General features: G+C 42.3%; 2 protein-coding genes across 4 annotated transcripts in view; both read right to left on the bottom strand.

Annotated features, from left to right (window-relative positions):
- Positions 1-429, bottom strand: part of cnot4b (CCR4-NOT transcription complex, subunit 4b) — a 71,370-nt gene extending 70,941 nt beyond the window's left edge. For 2 of the 3 annotated variants that reach the window (XM_060903295.1, XM_060903294.1), the window contains exon 1: positions 230-429. The gene's annotated coding sequence lies outside the window, so the exon portion shown is untranslated. Of the gene's footprint in view, positions 1-15; positions 132-229 lie in introns of those variants that run through there. The other variant, XM_060903296.1, reaches the window with a different exon arrangement.
- Positions 430-6,665: 6,236 nt separating this feature from the next.
- On the bottom strand, positions 6,666-14,158 carry tlr18 (toll-like receptor 18). The gene is made up of 2 exons (XM_060903672.1): positions 13,980-14,158; positions 6,666-9,751 (listed from the first exon to the last, which is right to left on the bottom strand). The coding sequence occupies exon 2, from the start codon at positions 9,748-9,750 to the stop codon at positions 7,282-7,284; it is 2,469 nt and encodes an 822-aa protein (XP_060759655.1). The 5' UTR covers position 9,751; positions 13,980-14,158; the 3' UTR covers positions 6,666-7,281.
- Between the last annotated feature and the right edge of the window lie 13,055 nt (positions 14,159-27,213).

Here is a 27,213-nt window from a genome sequence, read left to right as displayed (position 1 = left end):
AGCCCGAATACATACCTCTGAAAAACACACCAGGTTTATTTCCAATAAAACAACACTCAGGTAATCACACAAGAACGAGTAGGGCGTTTGTTTCACGACAAACTCTTCCACAAAAGTGTACACCAAAACTTTTGTCGTTCCTCTCTCTATCTATCTGTCTGTCTGTCTGTCTACGGTTCATGGCGAGCACAGTCTGCTAGCTAACGCAGCTAGCTTTAGGGATACTCACCCTGTCTAAAATTGTTCTTCTCAAGATTTATTCACAGCAGTTGGGAAGGTGATCTAAGGAATCTTTCTGAACTCCGGAATTTTAGGACACTGGGACCACGGACTCTTTTTGGGGATTACTTCTGCGCTCTCTGAGTTAAATGAAAACACCAAGACCTTCTGATAGCCTCTATAACCATGTACAGCGGCTGCACCTTCAAACCTCCATCTTACGTGAAATGGGAGGGGGGTGCGGGGGAACGAGTTACAACTTACTGCGCATGCGTCAAGTCAGAGGCTTCATGGGAAATGTAGTAAGAGCATCCGTTTCTGCTGAATCATAAGAGTCGGCTCCCAAACGACTCGTTGTATTTTTCACTCTTTACTGAATGTTTACTCTGCCCACTGATGAACATTATTTGTCATACCTTCTATTTACATAGAATTATGAATAGAATTCGTTTAGACATTGATGAATCATCGATTCCAGTCCACATGATATGGCATGATGACAAAGAGCAGAACCAGTAGACTACACTGAGTCAGCACAACCGAGTCAGACCCACGTTTCGATGCTGAAAAGGTTTCCATGGAAGAATTTTTTTTTTGTGATATTGTTCACGGAAAAGTTGAATGCAATAAAACGGCTCAGGGAAATGAATCGACTCAAAGAATCGACTCGTTCGCGAACGACACATGACCAAAGTAGAACCTTATCTATTGTGACCATAGTCACCGAGTAACTGATTTATTTGTAAGTTGACACCATGTTTATGTTTAAACTTCTGGACATTTTTAGGCCCACTCAGATTTGTCGGATTTGCAGAGATGGACAAAAGTACCCAACTTCAGTGTACCCAGAACAAAATCATTCGGTATCTTTTGAATGCACCAGCCAGAACCCATATTGGGGCACAGGAATTTGAACAGGTCCGTATGCTGCCAGTTGAGCTAAGAGTCCATCAACTAAAGTTAAATATGGTCTATAGCATCATCCATCATCAGGCACCAGACTATCTCAATGATAATTTTATCAATATTAACCAGGTTCACAATATCAATACCAGATCCAGTAACAATGCTCTGTACGTTCCACACGTAAAATCTCATCTCATCTCATTATCTCTAGCCGCTTTATCCTTCTACAGGGTCGCAGGCAAGCTGGAGCCTATCCCAGCTGACTACAGGCGAAAGGCAGGGTACACCCTGGACAAGTCGCCAGGTCATCACAGGGCTGACACATAGACACAGACAACCATTCACACTCACACCTACGGTCAATTTAGAGTCACCAGTTAACCTAACCTGCATGTCTTTGGACTGTGGGGGAAACCCACGCGGACACGGGGAGAACATACAAACTCCACACAGAAAGGCCCTCGCCGGCCCCGGGGCTCGAACCCAGGACCTTCTTGCTGTGAGGCGACAGCGCTAACCACTACACCACCGTGCCACCCCTGCATGTAAAATAATTTGAAAAAACATCATTTTATTACTCAGCAATCAAAATTTGGAATCAACTCCCCAACAATATTAAAAGTATTCAGAACAAGTCCAGTTTCAAACTGTCAGTGAAGAATCACCTTTTTAATGGTCTTAGACAGCAAGAAAATAATACCTTTTTATTTTACTAATTTTTTTTTCTCTAGTCAAAATTCTTATTACTGTTCTGTTGTCTGTATAGCTTTTCCCCTTTTTTTACTGTTGTTTGGTTGATCTTATTATCATATTTCTATCTATAAAAACGTTTGTTATTAAAATTATTATTCATATTACTTTATACTTTTTTATTCTCATTCATATTACTTTATTTTTTGTTTATTGTCTGCTGTCAGTCAGATTATTTTTATTTTCATTATGTTTTTGCTGTTTTTTTCCTTAATGTTATTATTATTTGCTATTATATTATCTTTATCATCATTTAATCATCATTTAATATTTATTATCAATATATACAACATTTTACTTTATAATTGTTATCCATAGGTACTATTTATACTTTTTGAAATCAAATTTTATAATCAAATTCTAGTCTAGTCTATACAATGCATTTTCATTGTCTACTAGTCTAGTCAATTTAAGTCAATTTATTATTATTATTATTATTATTATTATTATTATTATTATTGTGGTTGTTGTTATTATTATTATTATTATTATTATTTTCACCATTTACATAGTACAGTGAGTCAATATTAAGTCAAATCATAACGTTGTTATTGCTGTTTTACGTGTTTTAATGGGACCACAATGGAAATAAGTGCTTGCGCTTTCTTGTGTAATCCTGATTTTAATGTATTTTGTACTTCATTTTACATTATGATCGAATAAAATCAAATCAAAATCAAAATACTTACAGTGGTGCTTGAAAGTTTGTGAGCCCTTTAGAATTTTCTATATTGTTTCTGCATTAATATGACCTAAAACATCATCAGATTTTCACACAAGTCCTAAAAGTAAATAAAGAGAACCCAGTTAAACAAATGAGACAAAAATATTATACTTGGATCATTTATTTATTGAGGAAAATGATCCAATATTACATATCTGTGAGTGGCAAAAGTATGTGAACCTCTAGGATTTGCAGTTAATTTGAAGGTGAAATTAGAGTCAGGTGTTTTCAATCAATGGGATGACAATCAGGTGTGAGTGGGCACCCTGTTTTATTTAAAGAACAGGAATCTATCAAAGTCTGATCTTCACAACACGTTTGTGGAAGTGTATCATGGCAGGAACAAAGGAGATTTCTGAGGACCTCAGAAAAAGCGTTGCTGATGCTCATCAGGCTGGAAAAGGTTACAAAACCATTTCTAAAGAGTTTGGACTCCACTAATTCACAGTCAGACAGATTGTGTACAAATGGAGGAAATTCAAGACCATTGTTACCCTCCCCAGGAGTGGTAACAAAGATCACTCCAAGAGCAAGGCGTGTAATAGTCAGCGAGGTCACAAAGGACCCCAGGGTAACTTCTAAGCAACTGAAGGCCTCCCTCACATTGGCTAATGTTCATGAGTCCATCATCAGGAGAACACTGAACAACAATGGTGTGCATGGCAGGGTTGCAAGGAGAAAGCCACTGCTCTCCAAAAAGAACATTGCTGCTCAACTGCAGTTTGCTAAAGATCACATGGACAAGCCAGAAGGCTATTGGAAAAATGTTTTGTGGATGGATGAGACCAAAATAGAACTTTTTGGTTTAAATGAGAAGCGTTATGTTTGGAGAAAGGAAAACACTGCATTCCAGCATAAGAACCTTATCCCATCTGTGAAACATGGTGCTGGTAGTGTTCAAATAATGCTACTGAGAAAATCATTGAACTTGATTTTATACAGTCTATGGACATGACCCTAGTGATTACTGATAGACTGTCTCAGTGTCACCTGCGAAAAAAACAATCACATTTTAGGAAAAAAAGGGGAAAAAATCTACTTTCAAAGCCACTTCATAGTAATGAGTAACGAGGACCTTGATAGAAATGTAGTGGAGTGAAAAGTACGATATTTGCCTTTCAAATGTAGTGAAGTTAGTCATAAGTTTAAAAAAAAATACTCAACTAAAGTACAGATACTCAAAAAGTGTACTTAAGTACAGTACTCAAGTAAATGTACTTCGTTACTGTCCACCTCTGTGGATTTCTCAGTTTTTTTAAAAAGTTATCTGAACATTAAAATGACCGGACTATTTATTTTGGCCCTCATGTAAAGTTTGTCACTATCACCCACTACCTGGTTGTGACACATAGTATGACACATTTTTACTTCCATTTAGTAAAAGTACAGTGTCCTGTGTATGGCTATTTGCCTACAGTTGATTATTATTATTATTATGGATGGCACGGTGGTGTAGTGGTTAGCGCTGCCGCCTCACAGCAAGAAGGTCCAGGTTCGAGCCCCGTGGCCAGCGAGGGCCTTTCTGTGCGGAGTTTGCATGTTCTCCCCGTGTCCGTGTGGGTTTCCTCCGGGTGCTCCGGTTTCCCCCACAGTCCAAAGACATGCAGGTTAGGTTAACTGGTGACTCTAAATTGACCGTAGGTGTGAATGTGAGTGTGAATGGTTGTCTGTGTCTATGTGTCAGCCCTGTGATGACCTGGCGACTTGTCCAGGGTGTACCCCGCCTTTCGCCCGTAGTCAGCTGGGATAGGCTCCAGCTTGCCTGCGACCCTGTAGAACAGGATAAAGCGGCTAGAGATAATGAGATGAGATGAGATTATTATTATTATTATAAGCCATGGCCTCATGGTTAGAGAAGCAGCTTTGGGACCAAAAGGTCACTGGTTTGAGTCACTGAACCAGCAGGAATGGCTGAAGTACCCTTGGGCAAGGCACCTAACCCCCAACTGCTCCCCAGGCTGTGCTGGGTATGTTGCTCTGGATAACAGTATCTACTAAATGCCATTAATGTATTATTATTATTTTGCATTGCTAAATCTATTGCACTATGCTTCAGTGATCAGGCTTATTTTTACAGCCAAACGCCTGACACTCTGGCATCTTTAGGGTTGTTATTTAGAAGCGGTGTATCCACTAGATCCATTAAGTCATATGGCATATATGTGACATCACAATCTTTGATTCTCTCACATAATTTGTACTCGGAGCATGATCTTTGACCCTTGGAGAGAGTAAAATGGCAACGCCCAGTGACATTGTTTTTCTTTTAAAAGATAAACTGTAAACAGTATACAGGTACAAATATGAACAAGTGAACACTTGGACAAGTCGTGTATAGATATTATCTGTCAGTATAAAAGAGTTTATTTTTTGGGTTTTGTTTGATTTTAAGCACTGTTTTTGGCCAAATTAAAGAGGCCAGGTCACTTTTCCCAGAATCCAATTCTTGTTTTTGTTTACATACAAGCTACTGCTTTTTGAAAGCACATGATTACTCCAATGCTAGCTCTCTGCATGTGCACTCACCCAGCCTTTACAAAAAGAAAAAGAAACTCATGAATAAAAAGGCCACAATTTTGAACACAATATTCCTGATGTTTTCTGTCCATTTGGTCACCCACGAGACGGCTGAGGCTGGTTCTGATCCATTACGATGGAATAACCAAACGAAAATGGAATGGCTCGGTCGAAAAAATTAAAAATATAACTACTTTGACAAAATATTTCCAATATTTTCATTTTACAATTTATAATCTATGGCCTTGGATGTTGGTGCATTGTTGCAGATTGTTTGTTTTAGTGATCAGGCTGTCATTGATGTATGTCCTACTACAAAATGGAAACCCACATGGGACATTCAAATGAATAAAGGGATTGCAGATTTTTGAATAAGAACAATACCAAAAACCCATGTCATCATCCAAGTCTCCATCTGTAAGGGAGTGCATGATATACCAGTATGAATATAAAATCAAATAAAATAAAATAACGATGCATAGTGTACACTAAAATTTAAAGCAAATGCTACTTTAACAGCAGGTGGAGATAGTATCACACGCACACACACACCATTCACTTGTATGTCAGTTTCACACAGAAAATGAGCATTATTCATATAGTTGAGGTAATTTGTGTCCTCAGGCAGCCATTGCCAAAAAACAGGATGTAAAAATAAGTCATACAACATTCAAGGCAGTGTTTTGTGTCACTGCTTTAAACCTACTTATACCACAGTACTGTTGAATTCTCAATTCCAACTGGTCAGAAGGTGTTGACATACATGTCAACCTTTGGTCAATCAAACCTGTATAACCAACCTCCAAAATCCGTATTTCCCTTATAAAATCCGTATAAGATGCAAATTAAAATAATTTACCTAAAATTTGAATGATAATTAACAATGATATATCCAAGTTACTTTTTATTCAATATTAATAACAATAAACCTTCAGAATGAATACAAAGCTCCAATGTTCGACAAAAACACAAAGTGTCACTCTAATGTTCTGAATTGTACTCCATGACAGCTTTTTTTTAGCAGTCTGCACCAATACCTCACTAGGCTGCATGTCACAGCAAGTGTCTGTGTTGATCTTGCCGGAGTGCCCATTCAGAATCTTTTCAGTTGCTAGTGAAAGTCGCTCAGGTGGAAATACGCGTTTCAAACAAAATACTTCCCGGTTGGCGGGATTCTCGCAATGCGGTGTGCGCATGATCAAAAGTGGAACGAAGTCTCGCTACCACAAGATAACACGCGATTTCATAAGACTCTTTACTGGCTGGCTGTGCTTTCTTTGGTGTACAGTACGTTTGTAAATGTTATGCGCTCTTTTATCATCGTGGGAATTGATTATAGCTCTAAATAAATATTGAAGTGTTTTTAAAGAATCCGTATAACTTTATTTGTATGCCCGTATACTACGTTTATTGAATCAAATCCGTATAAAATACAGATATTCCATATAGGTTGACATGTATGTGTTGATTGATTTTCTAGCATGGCAGCTCAAGCTGCAAAGTTTACATTAATGCACTTTTTTTGGGGGGGGGGGGGGGGGGGCTTTTTTCACCTTTATTGGATAGGACAGTATAGTAGAGACAGGAAATGAGCGGGAGAGAGAGACGGGGAGGGATTGGGAAATAACCTCAGGCCGGAATCAAACCCAGGTCCCCGGATTTATGGTATGGCGCCTTATCCACCTGAGCCACGACGCCCCACATTAATGCACTTATTCGAATGTATTATCATTTCTCTCACAACTAACACAGAGACTTGTTTGGAAGACGCGCTGCATGAACAGGTTAAGTTTTCTGACACAGAAAAGTCTGTACTTTCTCCATAACATGAGAAGCTGCTACACATGCTATACTTTTTTGTCTTCTTAACTGAGAGAGAGAGAGAGAGAGAAGGGGGCTGGTTAGGGAACAATTGTTTATAGCTGCTATAAGAGAAGTGATAACAGGAACTAACTTGTTTGTCAATGTTCGCATCATTAAATTTAAGTATAAAGAAAAAAAGTATATGTTGTTTCATTAATACAAAAATGAATCACTGACAAATTACTGTGGTATCAGAAGAATAAAACGCTAAGGTACCGTACATGCTGCTATTATTTTGGTTCTCCTGCAGCAACCCTTGACACAAAAGTAAACTTGAGTAAAATGGCAGTTTGTAGGAAATTTTACTTTTGAGCATTCAATAAAAGAGCATTTTCAGCTATGTCAAAAGCAATCTCTTTCATCACCATACTTTTGTCTGCAGTCTGCAGGATGGACCTGAGACTAGACCAAAAAACTTTTTTTTTGGTTTCATCTTTTGGCCACTCCAGATAGGTTTTTTGCCTTAGCAAAGTTCTTAGCCTCAAGAACTTCTTAGGTAAAGAGTCAGATGGAATGGGTTCCAACAGAATAAAGACCAATGAGTCATCCTTCACACTAATCGCTCTGTGCTGAGCGAAAAAGAGCTCATAGTTGCACCATTCACTCTGAACAAAGTGCTTTGACAGGATAAAGATTGTTTTGTAGCTGCTTTCCACACAACTAATGATATTGTCCAGAATCCACTGGCCAGGTACAAAGTCTCGCTCGTGAATGCAGATGGACAAGCCTGCACCCTCCAAAGTCGGGACTAGTTCAGAGTCAACCCAGGTGCAATCGTGCTGGCTGTAGGAAATGAATGCATGGTAAAGAAAGGTGCTGTTCATCAATTTATCTGCCTGTTTGGTGCGCCGACGCTTCACTCTTATCCATACCCAGAGCATTTTGGTGTACCAGACACCATCACATACATAGAAAATGATGCCCAAAGCAGCTGTAATAGTAATAATTACTGGTAGAGCCACTGCTGCCTGGAGTCCTGGTAGACATGGAAGTTTTCCCGGTTTGTACGAGTCTAAGTACTTTCCTGCTAGTGATGGTGGAGAACTGCATGTGTAGTCTAATGGCCAGTCCGGAAGAAGAGCCTTATTCAATGTGGTCACAAACCAAAAAGAGTCACAATCACAGATAAATGGATTGTTACCTGCTTTTAAAGTCTTCAGGCTGGAGAGGCCCTCCAGTGCAGCCTGGTCAATGGACGTAATGGCATTCTGATCAACATAAAGGGTTTGCAGTGCAGGTGCATGGAGATCTGAGGGGATGAACTGTATGCTGTTAAAGCTCAGGATGAGATGTGTGAGTCTGGGGAACTGTGAGAGGATGTTTTGGGAGATGACACTTATGCCTGTTTTGGAGAGGTCAATCTTTTGGAAATGAGGGGACAGATATTGAAATATAGCGTCGCCCAAGTTGTTATGGCTGAGATTTAGTTCAGTGAGGTGTGAAGGCCAGGAGCATGGATCCGATCCAATCTGAATGGAGTTGAAACTTAAGTCGAGGGATGTTAAAACCTTCATTTCATGTGTCCTCTTAGAAATATATGCCAGGTCAGAAAAACGATTGTTGTTTAACGAAAGCCGTCTCAAAGCTGGAAACACACCCTCATATGAACACAAATACCACCAGAATCCTGTATCATCCAAAAGGTTGTTGGACAGGTCCAAAATTTGCAGTGATGGTATAACTGAAATGAGATTGCATGGAAGAATATTCATTCCAGTACCAGAGAACTTCAAGTAAGTCAGTTGAGAAATCAAGTCCATGCTCATGTTGATAGTAGGATACCGATACTGATAGTGGTTCACACCATTAAAAACCACTGCTTGTAAACTGGGTGTATGGTTCTGACTGGGGAATTGAAATCCATATGGAGTATCTTCATTATAAGTTATGTTTAGAAATGCAAGTTCCTCAAAAGATGACTTCCAGATATTTTGGAGGAGTTTCACCATGACAGAGCTGTTCATCAAGGTATCCACTATAGTTAAGTTGGAAAGTACATGGAGTTTCTCAAGGCTGTCGAAAGGATCACTTGTAATTGTACACTGATCTGGAAAGAGCTTGATCAGCCTAATTCTCTTTGTATGTGTTTGGTCAAGGTCCTTCGACATGCTTTTGAAAATATCAAAATTATGACAGAATGTCACTCTCAGAGACACTTCCTCCAATGATCTAAGTTGGGCAAAAGAACCAGTTTCATATTTTTGCATCATAGTGCCACCTCCAAATGTGAATTGTTTTAAATTTGTATTTCGAAGTGGTGCCAAGTCATCTATTTCAAGTGATGTTACGTTTGGACTTCCTATTGCAAAGGTAGTAAGATATGTCAAGTTACTGAAAAAAGCTGGAAGAGTATAGCTGTCGTAATCATTGCCGGAAAGATCTAAGATCCTAAGCTGTGGCAGAGGCAAGTACGGTATCACAATCAGTGGGTTGTAGGAAATATTGAGAACCTTGAGTTCTGAGTTGTTATAAAAGGCATCATGGGAGATGAATCGAAGGCCACAGTGCGTGATCTTGAGGAAACACAGGCGAGTGAGTCTGTAGAGGTTATCATGGATGATACTAGAAATATTGTTTCCGGAGACATCTAAGTATTCAGTGTCATCTGGTAAGTCTGATGGTATCATGTTCAAGTTGCTGTTGGTAAGGTCCTTGGAAGTGTCCCTCCTAAAGGAACAGAGCTGAGCATTTTTCTCTACATTGACCAGAACTGCAGATCTGACCATTAAAAGCAGTGACGAGACTGCAATGGTCCAGAAGGTGGATGGCATCCTGTAAAACAAGGAAATCAGAAATAAATTGTATTTGTTTATTTGGAAGATTTATGTAGCAAATTGAATCTAAGATTGATGGATATTATATATTAAACGAATGAAATTACTGAAAATGCACCAATTACTTTATGACAAGTGTGTTCAATTCTTAGTACAGATTTATACCGTAGGTCATCACTATAGTCAATATCACGAGTTGGCCTAGTGGTTAGCGTTTGTGAGATTGTGAGTTCTACTCGTGGTCAGGTCATATCAAAGACCATCGTAAAAATGGTACCTTCTGGCAAGGCATGCTGCAATACAGATGTGAGTGGGGAGTCAAACTCTCATGGTTACCAGAGGACCAGACCCCCACTGTAACCCTAGCTATGTAATAGGTGAGAGGCCGAGGGCTACAGAAACGGAGATTGGCGCCGCCCAATGTGCCTGTGGTGCAGAAAGGACTTTAGACTATAGTCATTGTCAAAACATCAGTGGTTGAAAATACTTGAGTAATTGTACTTCATTATGATACTTAAGTATTACTTTGGAGTATTTATACTTTACTTACATGTGATTGAATTTGAATACGTGTTCTCTTGAATTGCATTTCCAATAAAAAGGGGGGGGGGACCTTTTTATGCCATAATTCTTTTTAAATATAGAGATTCATAGTAGTCAAAGGGCTCTTCTCCTCTCATCTAAGATATGACTGTACACTATACATCAATAGAATCATGAATTTTAGTTACATTTCACTTATAAGCATCCAGGCAGTGATCAAGAATCACACGAATTCGTCATCTGCACTGACCTCATACAACACAAAGTAGATAAAGCTCTATCTATCCATGTGCATTTGAATATGAATAAGCCACGACACTGCAGTGTGGAACTTGAGGATGAGCGTCCCAGCCCTACCTCAGTAAAATGTTTGAGTATGCTGGAGTAAGCAAAGAATTGTATAAAATGAGGCAGTTCCTCTGCCAACCTAGAAGGCATGAGCTCCATCTAATTAAAAAAATAGCCCCAGTGAGGCTGCAGCTCATACCAGCCACTGTTGTTGTGTGTGGGTTTTGAAATCCGATCAATCCTGTGAGAGGAGTAGCAATTTTTGTGAAATTTCATATGACCCCTGTGTACCTGCATCCATGGCAGGTGGCGCCACCTGGTGAACAATTCTTGTCTTTAGAGTCTTCTGGGTGAGTTTCAGGGAAAACATCCTAGCAGGGGCGGCACGGTGGTGTAGTGGTTAGTGCTGTCGCCTCATAGCAAGAAGGTCCTGGGTTCGAGCCCCGGGGCCGGCGAGGGCCTTTCTGTGTGGAGTTTGCATGTTCTCCCCGTGTCCGCGTGGGTTTCCTCCGGGTGCTCCGGTTTCCCCCAAAGACATGCAGGTTAGGTTAACTGGTGACTCTAAATTGACCGTGAATGGTTGTCTGTGTCTATGTGTCAGCCCTGTGATGACCTGGCGACTTGTCCAGGGTGTACCCCGCCTTTTGCCCATAGTCAGCTGGGATAGGCTCCAGCTTGCCTGCGACCCTGTAGAAGGATAAAGCGGCTAGAGATAATGAGATGAGACATCCTAGCAGTAGGAGGAGTAGAGGAGTAGAGATTTTCGTGAAATTGCATGTGACCCCTCTGTAGCCTCATCTATGGCAGGTGGCGCCACCTGGTGAACAACTCTTGTTGGAACATGTCTTTAGAGTCTTCTGGGTGAGTTTCAGTGAAAACATCCCAGCAGTTTACAAAGAGTAGCATTTAATGTGACGAGTCACCCAAAAATTTCAGACACCCATAAAATAGTAAATATGACCGGTAGCGCCACCATCTTGACAACTTTTTATGCACACCCACCTGGGGAACATTGTTTGTGAGTTTGATCAAAATCTAATCACTCCTGTAGAAGGAGTAGCGATTTTTATAAATTGTGGACAGACGATGACGGACGATGCGTGATCGCATAAGTTCATCTGGCCTGGCCTACAGCCGGATGAGCGAAAAAGCATTGGAAGGTACAATGGTGCTTGAAAGTTTGTGAACCGTTTAGAATTTTCTATATTTCTGCATAAATATGACCTAAAACATAATCAGATTTTCACACAAGTCCTAAAAGTAGATAAAGAGAACCCAGTTAAACAAATGAGACAAAAATATTATACTTGGTCATTTATTTATTGAGGAAAATGATCCAATATTACATATCTGTGAGTGGCAAAAGTATGTGAACCTCTAGGATTAGCAGTTAATTTGAAGGTGAAATTAGAGTCAGGTGTTTTCAATCAATGGGATGACAATCAGGTGTGAGTGGCCACCCTGTTTTATTTAAAGAACAGGGATCTATCAAAGTCTGATCTTCACAACACATGCTTGTGGAAGTGTATCATCGCATGAACAAAGGAGATTTCTGAGGACTTCAGAAAAAGCGTTCTTGATGCTCATCAGGCTGGAAAAGGTTACAAAACCATCTCTAAAGAGTTTGGACTCCACCAATCCACAGTCAGACAGATTGTGTACAAATGGAGGAAATTCAAGACCATTGTTACCCTCCCCAGGAGTGGTAGACCAACAAAGATCACTCCAAGAGCAAGGCGTGTAATAGTCGGCGAGGTCACAAAGGACCCCAGGGTAACTTCTAAGCAACTGAAGGCCTCTCTCACATTGGCTAATGTTAATGTTCATGAGTCCACCATCAGGAGAACACTGAACAACAATGGTGTGCATGGCAGGGTTGCAAGGAGAAAGCCACTGCTCTCCAAAAAGAACATTGCTGCTCAACTGCAGTTTGCTAAAGATCACATGGACAAGCCAGAAGACCACTGGAAAAATGTTTTTTTGGATGGATGAGACCAAAATAGAACTTTTTGGTTTAAATGAGAAGCGTTATGTTTGGAGAAAGGAAAACACTGCATTCCAGCATAAGAACCTTATCCCATCTGTGAAACATTGTGGTAGTAGTATCATGGTTTGGGCCTGTTTTGCTGCATCTGGGCCAGGACGGCTTGCCATCATTGATAGAACAATGAATTCTAAATTATACCAGCGAATTCTAAAGGAAAATGTCAGGACATCTGTCCATGAACTGAATCTCAAGAGAAGGTGGGTCATGCAGTAAGACAATGACCCTAAGCACACAAGTCGTTCTACCAAATAATGGTTAAAGGAGAATAAAGTTAATGTTTTGGAATGGCCAAATCAAAGTCCTGACCGTAATCCAATCGAAATGTTGTGGAAGGACCTGAAGCGAGCAGTTCATGTGAGGAAACTCACCAACATCCCAGAGTTGAAGCTGTTCTGTACGGAGGGATGGGCTAAAATTCCTCCAAGCCGGTGTGCAGGACTGATCAACAGTTACCGGAAATGTTTAGTTGCAGTTATTGCTGCACAAGGGGGTCACACCAGATACTGAAAGCAAAGGTTCACATACTTTTGCCACTCACAGACATGTAATATTGGATCATTTTCCTCAATAAATAAATGACAGAGTATAATATTTTTGTCTCATTTGTTTAACCGGGTTCTCTTTACCTACTTTTAGGACCTGTGTGAAAATCTGATGATGTTTTAGGTCATATTTATGCAGAAATATAGAAAATTCCAAAGGGCTCACAAAATTTCAAGCACCACTCTATGTTTTGCTAATTTATGAACATTAACTTGCTATATTTAACTAAGTTTGCCAGGTGATGCCAGGTTCCATCATTTCCATTAATTAGCTAATATAATGTGTCTAGAAACGTCAAAGAAAACAATTCAAATTCCAGCTACATTCATTCACAATATTAGTTTTTGCAATATTTTACTCCTGCTTAATTTATTATCAAAGATTTCATGTTCATTTTACACATAACCATCAACAAACTTATCGAAACTGAATGATGTTTTCAGGCAAAATTGTGCAGTTTCACCATAAAATCAAAATCATTTTCTCAGTTTCAGATAATTAATACTATTTACTTTTCACACAAAAACATTGCTTAAATTTTTACGAGTTAAAAGCATTTATTTTGTTACTTTTTAATACTTGAGTACATTTAAATGTCGCTATGGTTTTCCTTTTACTTGAGGACAATCTTAATTAAGGAACTGAGTAGAATTTTGACATTATCTTCCTTACACTTAAGGACAATTTCCCCAGAACTTTCCACGCTTGCAACAAAAATATTAGTTGTATTGTATTTATTAGTGGAATACCAAAGGTGTTGATATTTTTCTGTATATTAAAAAAAAGGTCTAAAATCCTCATTTACCTTAATTCCTTGGTTAGAAAATCAAACACAACAGCAGAAAATAGAGATGCTGTTTCTTCTTTTCTGCTTCTGTGTCTCAAAATTCCTCACCTCAGACGTCCTTATAAATGGCAAATATCCAGTATTGCAACTTCTTTCCTTTCCTTTGTGGGGAAAAAAAGTGTGTGTGTGTGTGTGTGTGTGTGGTATTAGGGGTGTTGCAATTCTTTTGCAGTGGTCAAGAAACAAAAAAAATCAGGAAGTTCGCTGGTATAACTGACTGATATTCACACATTTAACTATGCAAATGTCTTCATGTCATCCACACTTCTATTAGAATGTTACCAAATATCACATTCTTAAAATTATTGACAGAATGTAAGTATGTGAATGTGAGAATAAGACTGCCATCGTAAATAACTATAAAACCAATGACAGCCCTTTCCTGATGTCACATGTCAAAAACGGAAGTTCTTGACATTTATGGCGAATGGCAATGGGCACTACTGCAGAAATATGGAACTATGTTCAAATTTCATAAAATAGCTAAGTACACAATAGATGATTGTGTTCACAGTTATACACAGTGTGATCCAAAGGTCTGAGACCACAGTGAAAATCGAGGGTTTTGTTTTTTTCATTTAAAACTGAAAATAAACTGAAAGTTTTAGAATTTTGAAAAATGTAAAACAAAAAAAGAAAAGTAAAATGTGCAACATCTTGATTTTTTAATATCTAAGATGTTGCACAATTTCTAGGTCACTATTTAAATTTAAGCAAATTTGTGATTTTGACCATGTCAGCTGCTTTGTACAAAAGGTTCAATTCAACATTATGCTCACTGACCAGACAACTGAGTACAAAGCATTACATTACCAATGTTTAGCAGATGCTCTTATCCAGAGCAACATTCAACATACATCGTACGCAGAGCAGTTGGGGGTTAAGTACCTTGTTCAAGGGGATATTACATGGTTGTCAAGTCAAGTCAAGTTTATTTGTATAGCGCTTTTAACAATAGACATTGTCGCAAAGCAGCTTTACAGAATTTGAACGACTTAAAACATGAGCTAATTTTATCCCTAATCTATCCCCAATGAGGAAGCCTGTGGCGACGGTGGCAAGGAAAAACTCCCTCAGACGACATGAGGAAGAAACCTCGAGAGGAACCAGACTCGAAAGGGAACCCATCCTCATTTGGGCAACGACAGACAACATGACTATAACATCTCATCTCATTATCTCTAGCCGCTTTATCCTTCTACAGGGTCGCAGGCAAGCTGGAGCCTATCCCAGCTGACTATGGGCGAAAGGCGGGGTACACCCTGGACAAGTCGCCAGGTCATCACAGGGCTGACACATAGACACAGACAACCATTCACACTCACACCTACGGTCAATTTAGAGTCACCAGTTAACCTAACCTGCATGTCTTTGGACTGTGGGGGAAACCGGAGCACCTGGAGGAGACCCACGCGGACACGGGGAGAACATGCAAACTCCACACAGAAAGGCCCTCGCCGGCCACGGGGCTCGAACCCGGACCTTCTTGCTGTGAGGCGACAGCGCTAACCACTACACCACCGTGCCGCCTGACTATAACATTAACAGTTTTACAACTAACATGAAGACAGTTTCGTTGAAGTTATAAACTCTTCATTGATGGAAACTTGAGTGCAAAACTGTTCATGACAACTGCAGTCCTAAAGTTAGCAAGTCAACTGTAGTCCTCAGCCATAAAAGCATTACTGTAAGTGCGCGAAAATGAAGTTTATACAAGTTAATGAAAAGAATTTTGAACCAGTTTGCCATTTTGACAACGCGCATCTAGTCAGCGAGAAAACACTTTGAGTGACGTCATCGTAGTGAAATATCGGGAATTATTATACATACGGGCCACTTTTTCCATAGAATAAAAACATGTATGTATTCTATTCCCTTCTAGTGGGTTTATTGATGGCATGCAATATTGTTATCATATCGCTTATCCTCCATGTATTACGCCACACTTCCCAATGGAGAATGAGCATGCAATATTGTTATAATATTGCATGTTGTCAAGACAACATGACGTCACACATCAGAGCTCATACGAAAATCCAATGGCAAAACTTTGCTGCTGTGCATGCGCACAATCATTTCTTTGTTGGCCGGGAAAGAGAGAAGACGAGGCTAATCCAGTGCTTGGTTTAAGCAGGAAATAAATAAACTGAAACTAAAGACGTGCTGAACACCCGAAAGGCTACCAAAACTTCATTATATATTCTTCACACATGTTTACAAGAGAAAAACATACCAACAGACAGTGAAAACCTGGAAAAGAGACACGTCGGAGATGTAAAACTTCTGCGCTAGTGAGTGACTGTGGCAGTTTATAAACAAACATGGCCGCGAGGTTTGCTTCATTAAAAGTGGAAGATTGAGAGAATTTTGGCTGCCAGGTTGTTCCATTGTGTGTAGTTGTCGATGTTGATTTTAAAAGTAACTAAGTAAATTACACAGGGAAAATAATCATAATATTTGGCTTGACTACACTAGCATTGGCCTGCACTAACACTACACCAGCTAGAAGATAAGTGGATTGCCACACTAACAGCACTGAGTCGCAGATAAGATAGCGTCGACCTTTGCTAATGCTACTGCTACGCCAGCTAGAAGCTAACTGGACTGCCACGCTAACAGCACCGAGTCACAGGTAAGCTAGCGTCAGCCTTCACTAACAGTACTGCTATGCCGGCTGGAAGTTAACTGGACTGCCACGCTAACAGCACCGAGTCATAGGTAAGCTAGCGTTGGCCTTCGCTAACGGTACTGCTATGCTGGCTGGAAGCTAACTGGACTGCCGCTTGGTTCTATCCATCCATCCATCCATCATCTGTAGCCGCTTATCCTGTACAGGGTCGCAGGGAAACCGGAGCACCCAGAGGAAACCCACACAGGCACAAGGAGAACATGCAAACTCCACACAGAAAGGCCCTCATCGGCCGCTGGGCTTGAACCCAGGACCTTCTTGCTATGAGGTGACAGTGCTAACCACTACACCACCATGTTGCCCCCTGCTTGGTTCTATCTGACATTAAACATTAGCACACTGGCATGAGCATTTATATAACCTTTTGAAACAACATGCAGCATAAAACCTCGGACTGTCTGACCTCCATTTCTCTGGTGCAAATTTAGGATTTATTCCTTTAGCAGTATTGCTACAATTTCATGCCAAAGTTTGCTTTCTTTGAAATGATTACCAAAAGTAAAAAAAAAAAAGTTATACGTACGTTCAGAAGACATAAAATATTTCTGAATGTGATATAAATTGAGTCCTTTAGTCAGGACTTTTTGTCTGGTTTTCCACTGGGTTTTTTTCAGAATTTCTCAGGCATCTGTTTTCAGTTTTTCTTCCACTTTTTGGTTGTGTCTTGTGTCTATGTAAAGATGTTTACTGGCTGTTTTAGTAGGGTTTTGAATATGTTAAACAATGTTCTATTACTATCATGTATTATATTTTTAATAGATTTCAAATGATATGTTAAAGTGCATATCCTGGACCAAATTTTTTTTTTTTTTTTAATATGAAAGAATATCCCTTTACACACTCATCCAGAAGGGTAATTTTGCACAAGGCCATCTGTCTACAGCAGAAAAAAATAAAATAACAAAACGCATCTGGAAAAATCCCAAGGGAGCCTGGAGCCAGATTCATGACGTCACCTGCAGAAGCGCCAGTAGGCTGCGCGAGCTTGTACGGTTTCAGTGCACAGCCTGTGTAGACCACGTTTAGCAGCTCGCGATTTTGCATTGAAATATGGAATTGTCACCTGAGCGCAATGTTACTTCACCTTTGGATGAAGAATGTAATGTTGCTACACCCTCCTACGATACATCTGTTAACCATTTTAATAATTACGCGATAACGTTGAAGAAATTTGCAAAAAAACACCAGGTTGTTTTCTCATAAACAAACCAGCACTGATGTAGGATTCAGAGGGAGGCGTCCCGCACACGACGTCACGAAAATCGATGTTTGCCGGGAAATTCAAATGCCAAGTTTTTTCAGAGGCGGATCAATTCGCCTCAAATGGTTTGATTTCAACTGAATTTTTTCTGGTATTGTGCAAGGTAAAAAAAAATGGCACAAAATGCAAAATGTGACAGATATTTGACCAAAGTTTAATATAAAATAGGAGAATTACATTGATCTTGCTCCTGAATTTACCCGTGATATGCACTTTAAGGGGAATCTACAAAAAAGAACAAATGTGGGTGTATACATGTGAATATGTGATTCATTACATCACAGTTAGCTGGCTAAATTGTTGCTAACAAAAGGCGTCCATGTTTTTATTTTCCAACTTATTTGTTCTGACCTGCAAGTTGCCACTTAAGACTGATTTACCTTATATTTCCTCTTTTCTATGTGTACACAGGATGGCTACTGCACAGATCCTGTGGTCATCCTCAGAAATTAATGTGATGTGTTTGCGTGTTGCGATACCACTATACAGTCACTAGTAATTTTATTAGGAACACCCATCCACCTGTTGTTTGATGCATTCTCTAAATCAGCCGATCCCTTGACAGCAGCACGATGCATAAAATCTATACAAATCAAGAGGGACGGCACGGTGGTGTAGTGGCTAGCGCTGTCGCCTCACAGCAAGAAGGTCCGGGTTCGAGCCCCGTGGCTGGCGAGGGCCTTTCTGTGCGGAGTTTGCATGTTCTCCCCATGTCCGCGTGGGTTTCCTCCGGGTGCTCCGGTTTCCCCCACAGTTCAAAGACATGCAGGTTAGGTTAACTGGTGACTCTAAATTGACCGTAGGTGTGAATGTGAGTGTGAATGGTTGTCTGTGTCTATGTGTCAGCCCTGTGATGACCTGGCGACTTGTCCAGGGTGTACCCCACCTTTCGCCCGTAGTCAGCTGGGATAGGCTCCAGCTTGCCTGCGACCCTGTAGAACAGGATAAAGCGGCTAGAGATAATGAGATGAGATGAGAAAAATCAAGAACTTCAGTTAATGTTCACTTCAAACATCAGAATGGGAAAAATTGTGATCTCAAAGTGTGAATTTCACTGTGGCATGGGTGTTGGTTTGAGTATTTCAGAAACTGCTGCTCTCCTGGGGTTTTCACACACAACAGTCTCTGGAGTTTACACAGAATGGTGCAACAAACAAAAACCACTGAGTGAGCGACAGTTCTGTGGGTGGAAACAAATGCCTTGTTGATAAGAGAAGTCAGAGGAAAATGGCCAGATTGGGTTGAGCTGTCAGGAAGGATATAGGTCACTCCTATAATCACTCTTTACAATCATGGTAAGCAGAAAAGCATCTCAGCATGCAACAGCTGAAGACCACATTGGGTTCCACTCCTGCCACCCAGAAACAGGAATCTTAGAATCAAGAAGTTCCTATTAAAGTGGTTGGTGAGCATATAGTAGTGGAGGCAGTATAGCACCATGTGACGCAGTGTCCCTCACTGAATAAACAAACTAGCATCTTTTTTGGAAAGTCTCAAATCACATACTTATATGTCCTATTCTAGAGCTTTATACTATTCTCGACAATCATTAACGGTTTTCCGATTACAATTAGTGTTCTAATTTAAAAACATCTTAAACCTACTGAAAGGTCTGTTTTGAGTATCAGTCTTCTGGATTTTCTAGATTAGTAAATATTTTTGACTGTACACTGATGGTTTTTACACCCACAGCAGAAAGAGAAATGGACCTCGTCAGTGTGTTTAATATCCCTGTGCATGAAATTGCTAAACATTAGCTACAGTTCCACTTGGAAGCCAGATGGAGAGGGATTTTTGGCTCTGGTGTGTCCTCTAGTGGACACTGCTTTTAATTCTCTAGATATACAAAAGATACATACAGTGGTGCTTGAAAGTTTGTGAACCCTTTAGAATTTTCTATATTTCTGCATAAATATGACCTAAAACATCATCAGATTTTCACACAAGTCCTAAAAGTAGATAAAGAGAACCCAGTTAAACAAATGAGACAAAAATATTATACTTGGTCATTTATTTATTGAGGTAAAGGATCCAATATTACATATCTGTGAGTGGCAAAAGTATGTGAACCTCTAGGATTAGCAGTTAATTTGAAGGTGAAATTAGAGTCAGGTGTTTTCAATCAATGGGATGACAATCAGGTGTGAGTGGGCACCCTGTTTTATTTAAAGAACAGGGATCTATCAAAGTCTGATCTTCACAACACATGTTTGTGGAAGTGTATCATGGCACAAACAAAGGAGATTTATGAGGACCTCAGAAAAAGCATTGTTGATGCTCATCAGGCTGGAAAAGGTTACAAAACCATCTCTAAAGAGTTTGGACTCCAGCAATCCACAGTCAGACAGATTGTGTACAAATGGAGGAAATTCAAGACCATTGTTCCCCTCCCCAGGAGTGGTCGACCAACAAAGATCACTCCAAGAGCAAGGCGTGTAATAGTCGGCGAGGTCACAAAGGACCCCAGGGTAACTTCTAAGCAATTGAAGGCCTCTCTCACATTGGCTAATGTTAATGTTCATGAGTCCACCATGAGGAGAACACTGAACAACAATGGTGTGCATGGCAGGGTTGCGAAGAGAGAGCCACTGCTCTCCAAGAAGAACATTGCTGCTCTTCTGCAGTTTGCTAAAGATCACGTGAACAAACCAGAAGGCGATTGGAAAAATGTTTTTGTGGATGGATGAGACCAAAATAGAACTTTTTGGTTTAAATGAGAAGCGTTATGTTTGGAGAAAGGAAAACATTGCATTCCAGCACAAGAACCTTATCCCATCTGTGAAACATGGAGGTGGTAGTATCATGGTTTGGGCCTGTTTTGCGGCATCTGGGCCAGGACAGCTTGCCATCATTGATGGAACAATGAATTCTGAATTATACCAACGAATTCTAAAGGAAAATGTCAGGACATCTGTCCATGAACTGAATCTCAAGAGAAGGTGGGTCATGCAGCAAGACAATGACCCGAAGCACACAAGTCGTTCTACTAAAGAATGGTTAAAGAAGAATAAAGTTAATGTTTTGGAATGGCCAAGTCAAAGTCCTGACCTTAATCCAATTGAAATGTTGTGGAAGGACCTGAAGCGAGCAGTTCATGTGAGGAAATCCACCAACATCCCAGAGTTGAAGTTGTTCTGTACGGAGGAATGGGCTAAAATTCCTCCAAGCCGGTGTGCAGAACTGATCAACAGTTACGGGAAACGTTTAGTTGCAGTTATTGCTACACAAGGGGGTCACACCAGATACTGAAAGCAAAGGTTCACATACTTTTGCCACTCACAGATATGTAATATTGGATCATTTTCCTCAACAACTAAAAGACCAAGTGTAATATTTTTGTCTCATTTGTTTAACTGGGTTCTCTTTATCTACTTTTTTTTTAGGCTTTTTTCACCTTTATTGGATAGGACAGTGTAGAGACAGGAAAGGAAATGAGTGGGAGAGAGAGATGGGGAGGGATTGGGAAATGACCTCGGGTCGGAATCGAACCCGGGTCCCCGGATTTATGGTATGGCGCCTTAGCCACCTGAGCCATGACACCCCCAAGAGTGCTACCAAGGTACACAAACTTCTCGCATGTAGTGAGCAGCTCACCTCCAATGGTGATCTGAGACTTGATGTATGGCTGACCTGGTGCAGGTTGGTGCAACACCTCTGTCTTCTTGATGTTTACGGTCAGTCCAAAGTCCGTGCATGCAGCTGCAAAGTGGTCCATGGTCTCTTGCATCTCTTCCTCAGTCAGGGCATTGAGTGTACAGTTGTCCGCAAAGAGAAATTCCCAGATAGAGGTGATGTGGACTGTCGTCTTAGCCTAAAGTCTTTGAAGTTTGAAAAGACCTCCGTCAGTCTGGTAGCAGATGCTGATTCCAATGTCTCTTTCACGAAATGCATCTGTGAGCATGGCTGAAAACATGATGCTGAAAAGTGTGGGTGCCAGGACACAACCTTGCTTTACGCCATTGGTCACAGCAAATGGTTCACTGTGGGCTCCATCATCTTGGACCTGTGCCTGCATACCATCATGAAACTCCCGGACCATTGAGATGAAGTGGTCTGGGCAGCCAAATTTGGACATGATCTTCCAGAGTCCTTCTTGACACATGGTATCAAATGCCTTGGTCAAGTCCACATACTAAGTGGAGTACAGGCTGACATTCTGCTCTTGACATTTCTCCTGGGGTTGGCGGGTGGCAAAGATCATGTCGACAGTACTGCAACCACTATGGAACCCACACTGGCTTTCAGTTAGTAGACCCTTTTCGAGGTGCACTGTCAGACGGTTCAACATAACTCGAGCCAAAACCTTTCCAGTGATCGACAACAAAGAGAGGCCCCAGTGGCTGTTGCAGTTGTGGCGGTGTAGTAATCCCTGATGTGGGTGGGGCACAGAAGCACGGCAGGCGAGAGTAAGTGTTCACACAGACACTTTATTTTGCTGTTTTCCTTAGCTTTTCAGCTTTTCTCAGTCACACACGTGTTCTGGTCAGGGGCGAGATTATTCTCTCCTCTCCCCCTCCCTTTATACTCCATCCCTGCAACACACACACACACACACACACACACACAAATTGACACCAGGTGTAATGACTTAGCCACTTACCTTCCCCGACCCCGCCCTCCATTCACAGACTGCTGCTTGGCCACGCCCCCGCTGCCACATACCCCCACCGCCCGATTCAGGCCGGGGAGCCGTCCGGCCTGAAGCTGACTCCCCCCCCCCCGACGGGACAGGAAGTCCGCCACCACCATCTGTGCCCCTCAGAACCGCCTCACCTCCTTTTTGGTCTTGGGCCTCGGGCAGGCCGCAATCGCTGCAGTCTTGTTAATGTGGGGACGCACCTGCCCATGACCCAAGTGGAACCCCAGATACTGTACTTCCACCTGCCCAATTGCACACTTTGGGTTAGAACAGCCCTCAGGTGTTCCAAGTGCCGCAGCCAATCATGACTGTAGATTATTATGTCATCTAGATAGGCGGCCGCGTAGGCAGCATGAGGGCGGAGGACCCTGTCCATAAGCCGCTGGAACGTAGCGGGCGCCCCAAACAACCCAAAGGGGAGCGTGGCAAATTGGTGTAAACCAAACGGTGTGGAAAAGGCCATTTTCTCTCGGGACAGAGGAGTCAAGGGGATCTGCCAATATCCCTTGGTTAGATCCAGTGTCGAATGAAAGTGAGCAGCGCCTAACCAATCAAGCAACTCATCAATGCGAGGCATTGGGTACGCGTCAAATTTAGACACCGCGTTGACCTTTCTATAGTCCACACAGAACCGGACTGACCCATCAGTCTTGGGAACCAGGACCACTGGGCTGCTCCAGTCACTGTGGGACTCCTCGATTATGCCCATTTCGAGCATGGCCTTGAGTTCATCCCGAACCACCTTTTTCTTGTGTTCGGGCAAGCAGTAAGGGCGGCTACGCACTACCACCCCTGGGGCGTTTCGATGTGGTGTTCTAGGAGGTGTGTACGACCCAGAAGGGGCGAGAACACGTTGGAAAATTCCTTCTGCAACTTGGCTACCTCCGTGAATTGGGTCTGCGAGAGGTGGTCTCCACAAGGGACCGGAGTGGTCTGAGATGTTATCTTTTTTACCTCTGGCCCCAGCTCCGCCTTCTCTGGGACTACCGACACCAATGCCACGGGGACCCCCTCATTCCAGTGTTTTAAAAGGTTGAGGTGGTAGACTTGCAGTGCCCCAGCCCTATCCGTTCGCGTCACCTCGTAGTCGACGTCCCCGACTCGCTGTGTGACCTCGAAGGGCCCTTGCCACTTGGCGACTAATTTAGAACTGGACGTGGGCAATAATACGAGTACTTTGTCTCCCAGCGTGAATTCTCTAAGGCGCATGCCCCTGTCATACAGCCGGCTTTGACGTTCTTGTGCCTGCCGTAGATTCTCCTGGGTTAGTTGCGTGAGGGTGTGGAGTTTTGTGCGCAGGTCAAGAACGTACTGGATTTCATTTTTACTCGGTGAAGGTCCCTCCTCCCAATTTTCCCGCAGCACATCCAGAATGCCACGCGGCTTACGCCCATATAATAATTCAAAGGGAGAGAACCCTGTGGAGGCTTGTGGGACCTCTCGTACTGCGAATAACAGGGGCTCGAGCCATTTATCCCAATTACGCGCGTCTTCCCTTACGAATTTCTGGATTATGTTTTTGAGTGTCTGGTTAAATCGCTCTACTAATCCATCCGTTTGTGGGTGATAGACACTGGTGTGGATAGACTTAATCCCCAGTAACCCATACAGCTCGCGCAGTGTGCGTGACATAAACGAGGTGCCTTGGTCTGTCAGGATTTCTTTCGGAATCCCGACCCGGGAGATAAAGCGGAAGAGTGCCTCTGCAATACTGCGTGCTGAGATATTGCGGAGAGGCGCTGCTTCCAGATATCGCGTTGCATAGTCCACTAGAACTAAAATAAAGCGATATCCCCGTACTGACCGATCTAATGGCCCGACGAGATCCATCCCAATTCGCTCAAATGGGGTCTCAATTAGAGGAAGAGGGTGCAATGGCGCTTTTGGAGTGGCCGCAGGATTGACTAATTGGCATTCACGGCACGCCGTACACCACCGACGGACATCCCCGCGAATCCCCGGCCAATAGAACCGGGCCATTATTCGGGCTAGTGTTTTGTCTTGCCCCAAGTGTCCAGCCATGGGATTAAAGTGAGCCGCATGGAATACGAGTTCCCTACGGCTCTTTGGGATTAACAACTGGGTTACTTGTTCCTTAGTTTGAGTGTCCTGCGTCACTCGGTACAATCTATCTCTAATAATGGTAAAATAGGGGAAGGTCAGTGCCGCGCTCGGCTGAAGAGTTTGACCATCGATTACTCTCACTTGGTCAAACGCATGCTGCAGTGTCTCGTCCCGCGACTGCTCTAATGGGAAATCCCCAAGGGACGCCCCGAGAGAGGGAGGAGGAGTGGGCTGCTCCTCACTCTGACGCGGTATCGACGTGGACGGCTCTGCGACAGCTTCTCCAGCCAATGCCACACCGGGATCTTCCCATGACCTACTAAGGCAGGACCCACTACGTGTTAAATACTCCATTAATTCTTTAAATCCCAGCCAATCAGTTCCCAAAATCAACGAGTGGGTAAGACAAGGACTAACCGCTGCCTTTATTCTATGCGTTTGGCCCCAGAATAGAATATGGACAGACACTAGCGGGTAATGGTGAACATCCCTGTGCACACACACACACACACACACACACACACACACACACACACACACACACACACAACACCTTCACCGCTTGTGCGCCCCCCAATGCCTCACCTTGCACCAGGCGTTGGTGAATTGAGGTCTGATTACAACCGGAATCCTTGAATACTCACCAGTATGCGATACGTTCCAGCCCAATCGGGGGCAGTTTCTGGCGCGTCGGGGATCCAGATGACAGCACCCACCTCCCTTGCGGAGCTCTGACTCTGGAGACGCTCCGATTCCCCGCCGCGCCAGCACACCGGCCCAGGCTTTCCCTCTGCATTGGTGTTATGGGTGTCACTCACCTGAGGGGGAGACAACACAGAAACAGAAGAGGAAGATGGGAGGACTCCATGGGGTGGTTCTCTTCTGTGTCCCGGGTTTCAGCACCACTGTAGTAATCCCTGATGTGGGTGGGGTACAGAAGCACGGCAGGCGAGAGTAAGTGGTCACACAGACACTTTATTTTGCTGTTTTCCTTAGCTTTTCAACTTTTCTCAGTCACACACGCAACACACACGTGTTCTGGTCAGGGGCGAGATTCTTCTCTCCTCTCCCCCTCCCTTTATACTCCATCCCTGCAACAAACAAACACACACACACAAATTGACACCAGGGCCCTGTACTACGAACGGAGGTTAACCTACCCAGAAGTAACCCAGGGTTCCCCTGCTAAACCGGGGTTGACAAAACCTGGTTATCTTGTTTGGGGTTAAACGGTACTACGACGCCAGTTATGAAGTTGATTTGTTGAACCTGTGTTAACCTAATCAGAGTTAATGCGCGTTCACGTGAAAAGGCAGGTTATCAGCGCAAATCACCACTGTTCACAATGGCACGATCGCTGTACTTCACGGAGGAAGAATGTGCTGTCATAATGCAAAGCTACGAGGAGTTCAAAACAACATTAAGAGCAAAATCGAACACAGCGGTTGCCAATAAGGAGCGGCAAGCATGTTGGCAACGAATTGCCGATCGGGTAAATGCGTAAGTACATTCTCCCTTCTACATGTCCCAGAACAGAAGTATAGGATGAGAGAAAGCTTCATGATCAATCACAAGTCACAGAAAATGGTCCTTCGACGTGGCCCCAGTCATATATAGCTTGTTTAATGTCCGAAAAATCCTGAATAAAATTTGGTATGGTAAATTCATGGAGTAGCCTACTTAAGCTGATATGTGCACAGAGTCACATGAATTAGGATGACTGACTGTTCAGTCCCTTTGACTAAGTTGGTGTATGTCCTGGGAACATTTCAGAGGCAACAGCAGTGCCAAACGCACCTGGCAACAGGTGAAAATGAAATATAAAAACATCATTCATAATGTTGTGTGTGTGTGTGTGTGCGCGTGCAAGCAAGCATTCATTTGCCTTTTATTTATTCAAGTTTTATCTGTTTGCCTAATAGTTCAAATTGTTTTGTATATAGTTTATAATGTTGTTGTGTGATATTAATGATAATATTGTGGGAAAACTACTTTGCACGGACGTTCATTTAATTTATTCTATCGTCATTTTGTTTGTTCTATTTTTGTGTATTTTATTTATTTATCTGTTTGTCTAGTTGTATCTATTTTTCTAATAATATATTTTTTGCAGGGGCGGCACGGTGGTGTAGTGGTTAGCGCTGTCGCCTCACAGCAAGAAGGTCCTGGGTTTGAGCCCCGGGGCCGGCGAGGGCCTTTCTGTGTGGAGTTTGCATGTTCTCCCCGTGTCCGCGTGGGTTTCCTCCGGGTGCTCCGGTTTCCCCCACAGTCCAAAGACATGCAGGTTAGGTTAACTGGTGACTCTAAATTGACCGTAGGTGTGAATGGTTGTCTGTGTCTATGTGTCAGCCCTGTGATGACCTGGCGACTTGTCCAGGGTGTACCCTGCCTTTCGCCCGTAGTCAGCTGGGATAGGCTCCAGCTTGCCTGCGACCCTGTAGAAGGATAAAGCGGCTAGAGATAATGAGATGAGATGAGATATTCTTGCGTTCTTGATAACTATGTTCTTGAGTAGGTTCTTTTTTTTTTTTTTACAGAA

Source organism: Neoarius graeffei, chromosome 21 (assembly GCF_027579695.1).
Source record: "Neoarius graeffei isolate fNeoGra1 chromosome 21, fNeoGra1.pri, whole genome shotgun sequence".
NCBI classification, from domain to species: Eukaryota; Metazoa; Chordata; class Actinopteri; order Siluriformes; family Ariidae; genus Neoarius; species Neoarius graeffei.
This window is presented reverse-complemented; position numbering and strand designations above follow the sequence as displayed.

What these genes read in the sequence shown, in the direction of transcription:
- tlr18 (XM_060903672.1), bottom strand. Translation starts at nt 9,750, where the DNA reads ATGCCATCCACCTTCTGGACCATTGCAGTCTCGTCACTGCTTTTAATG.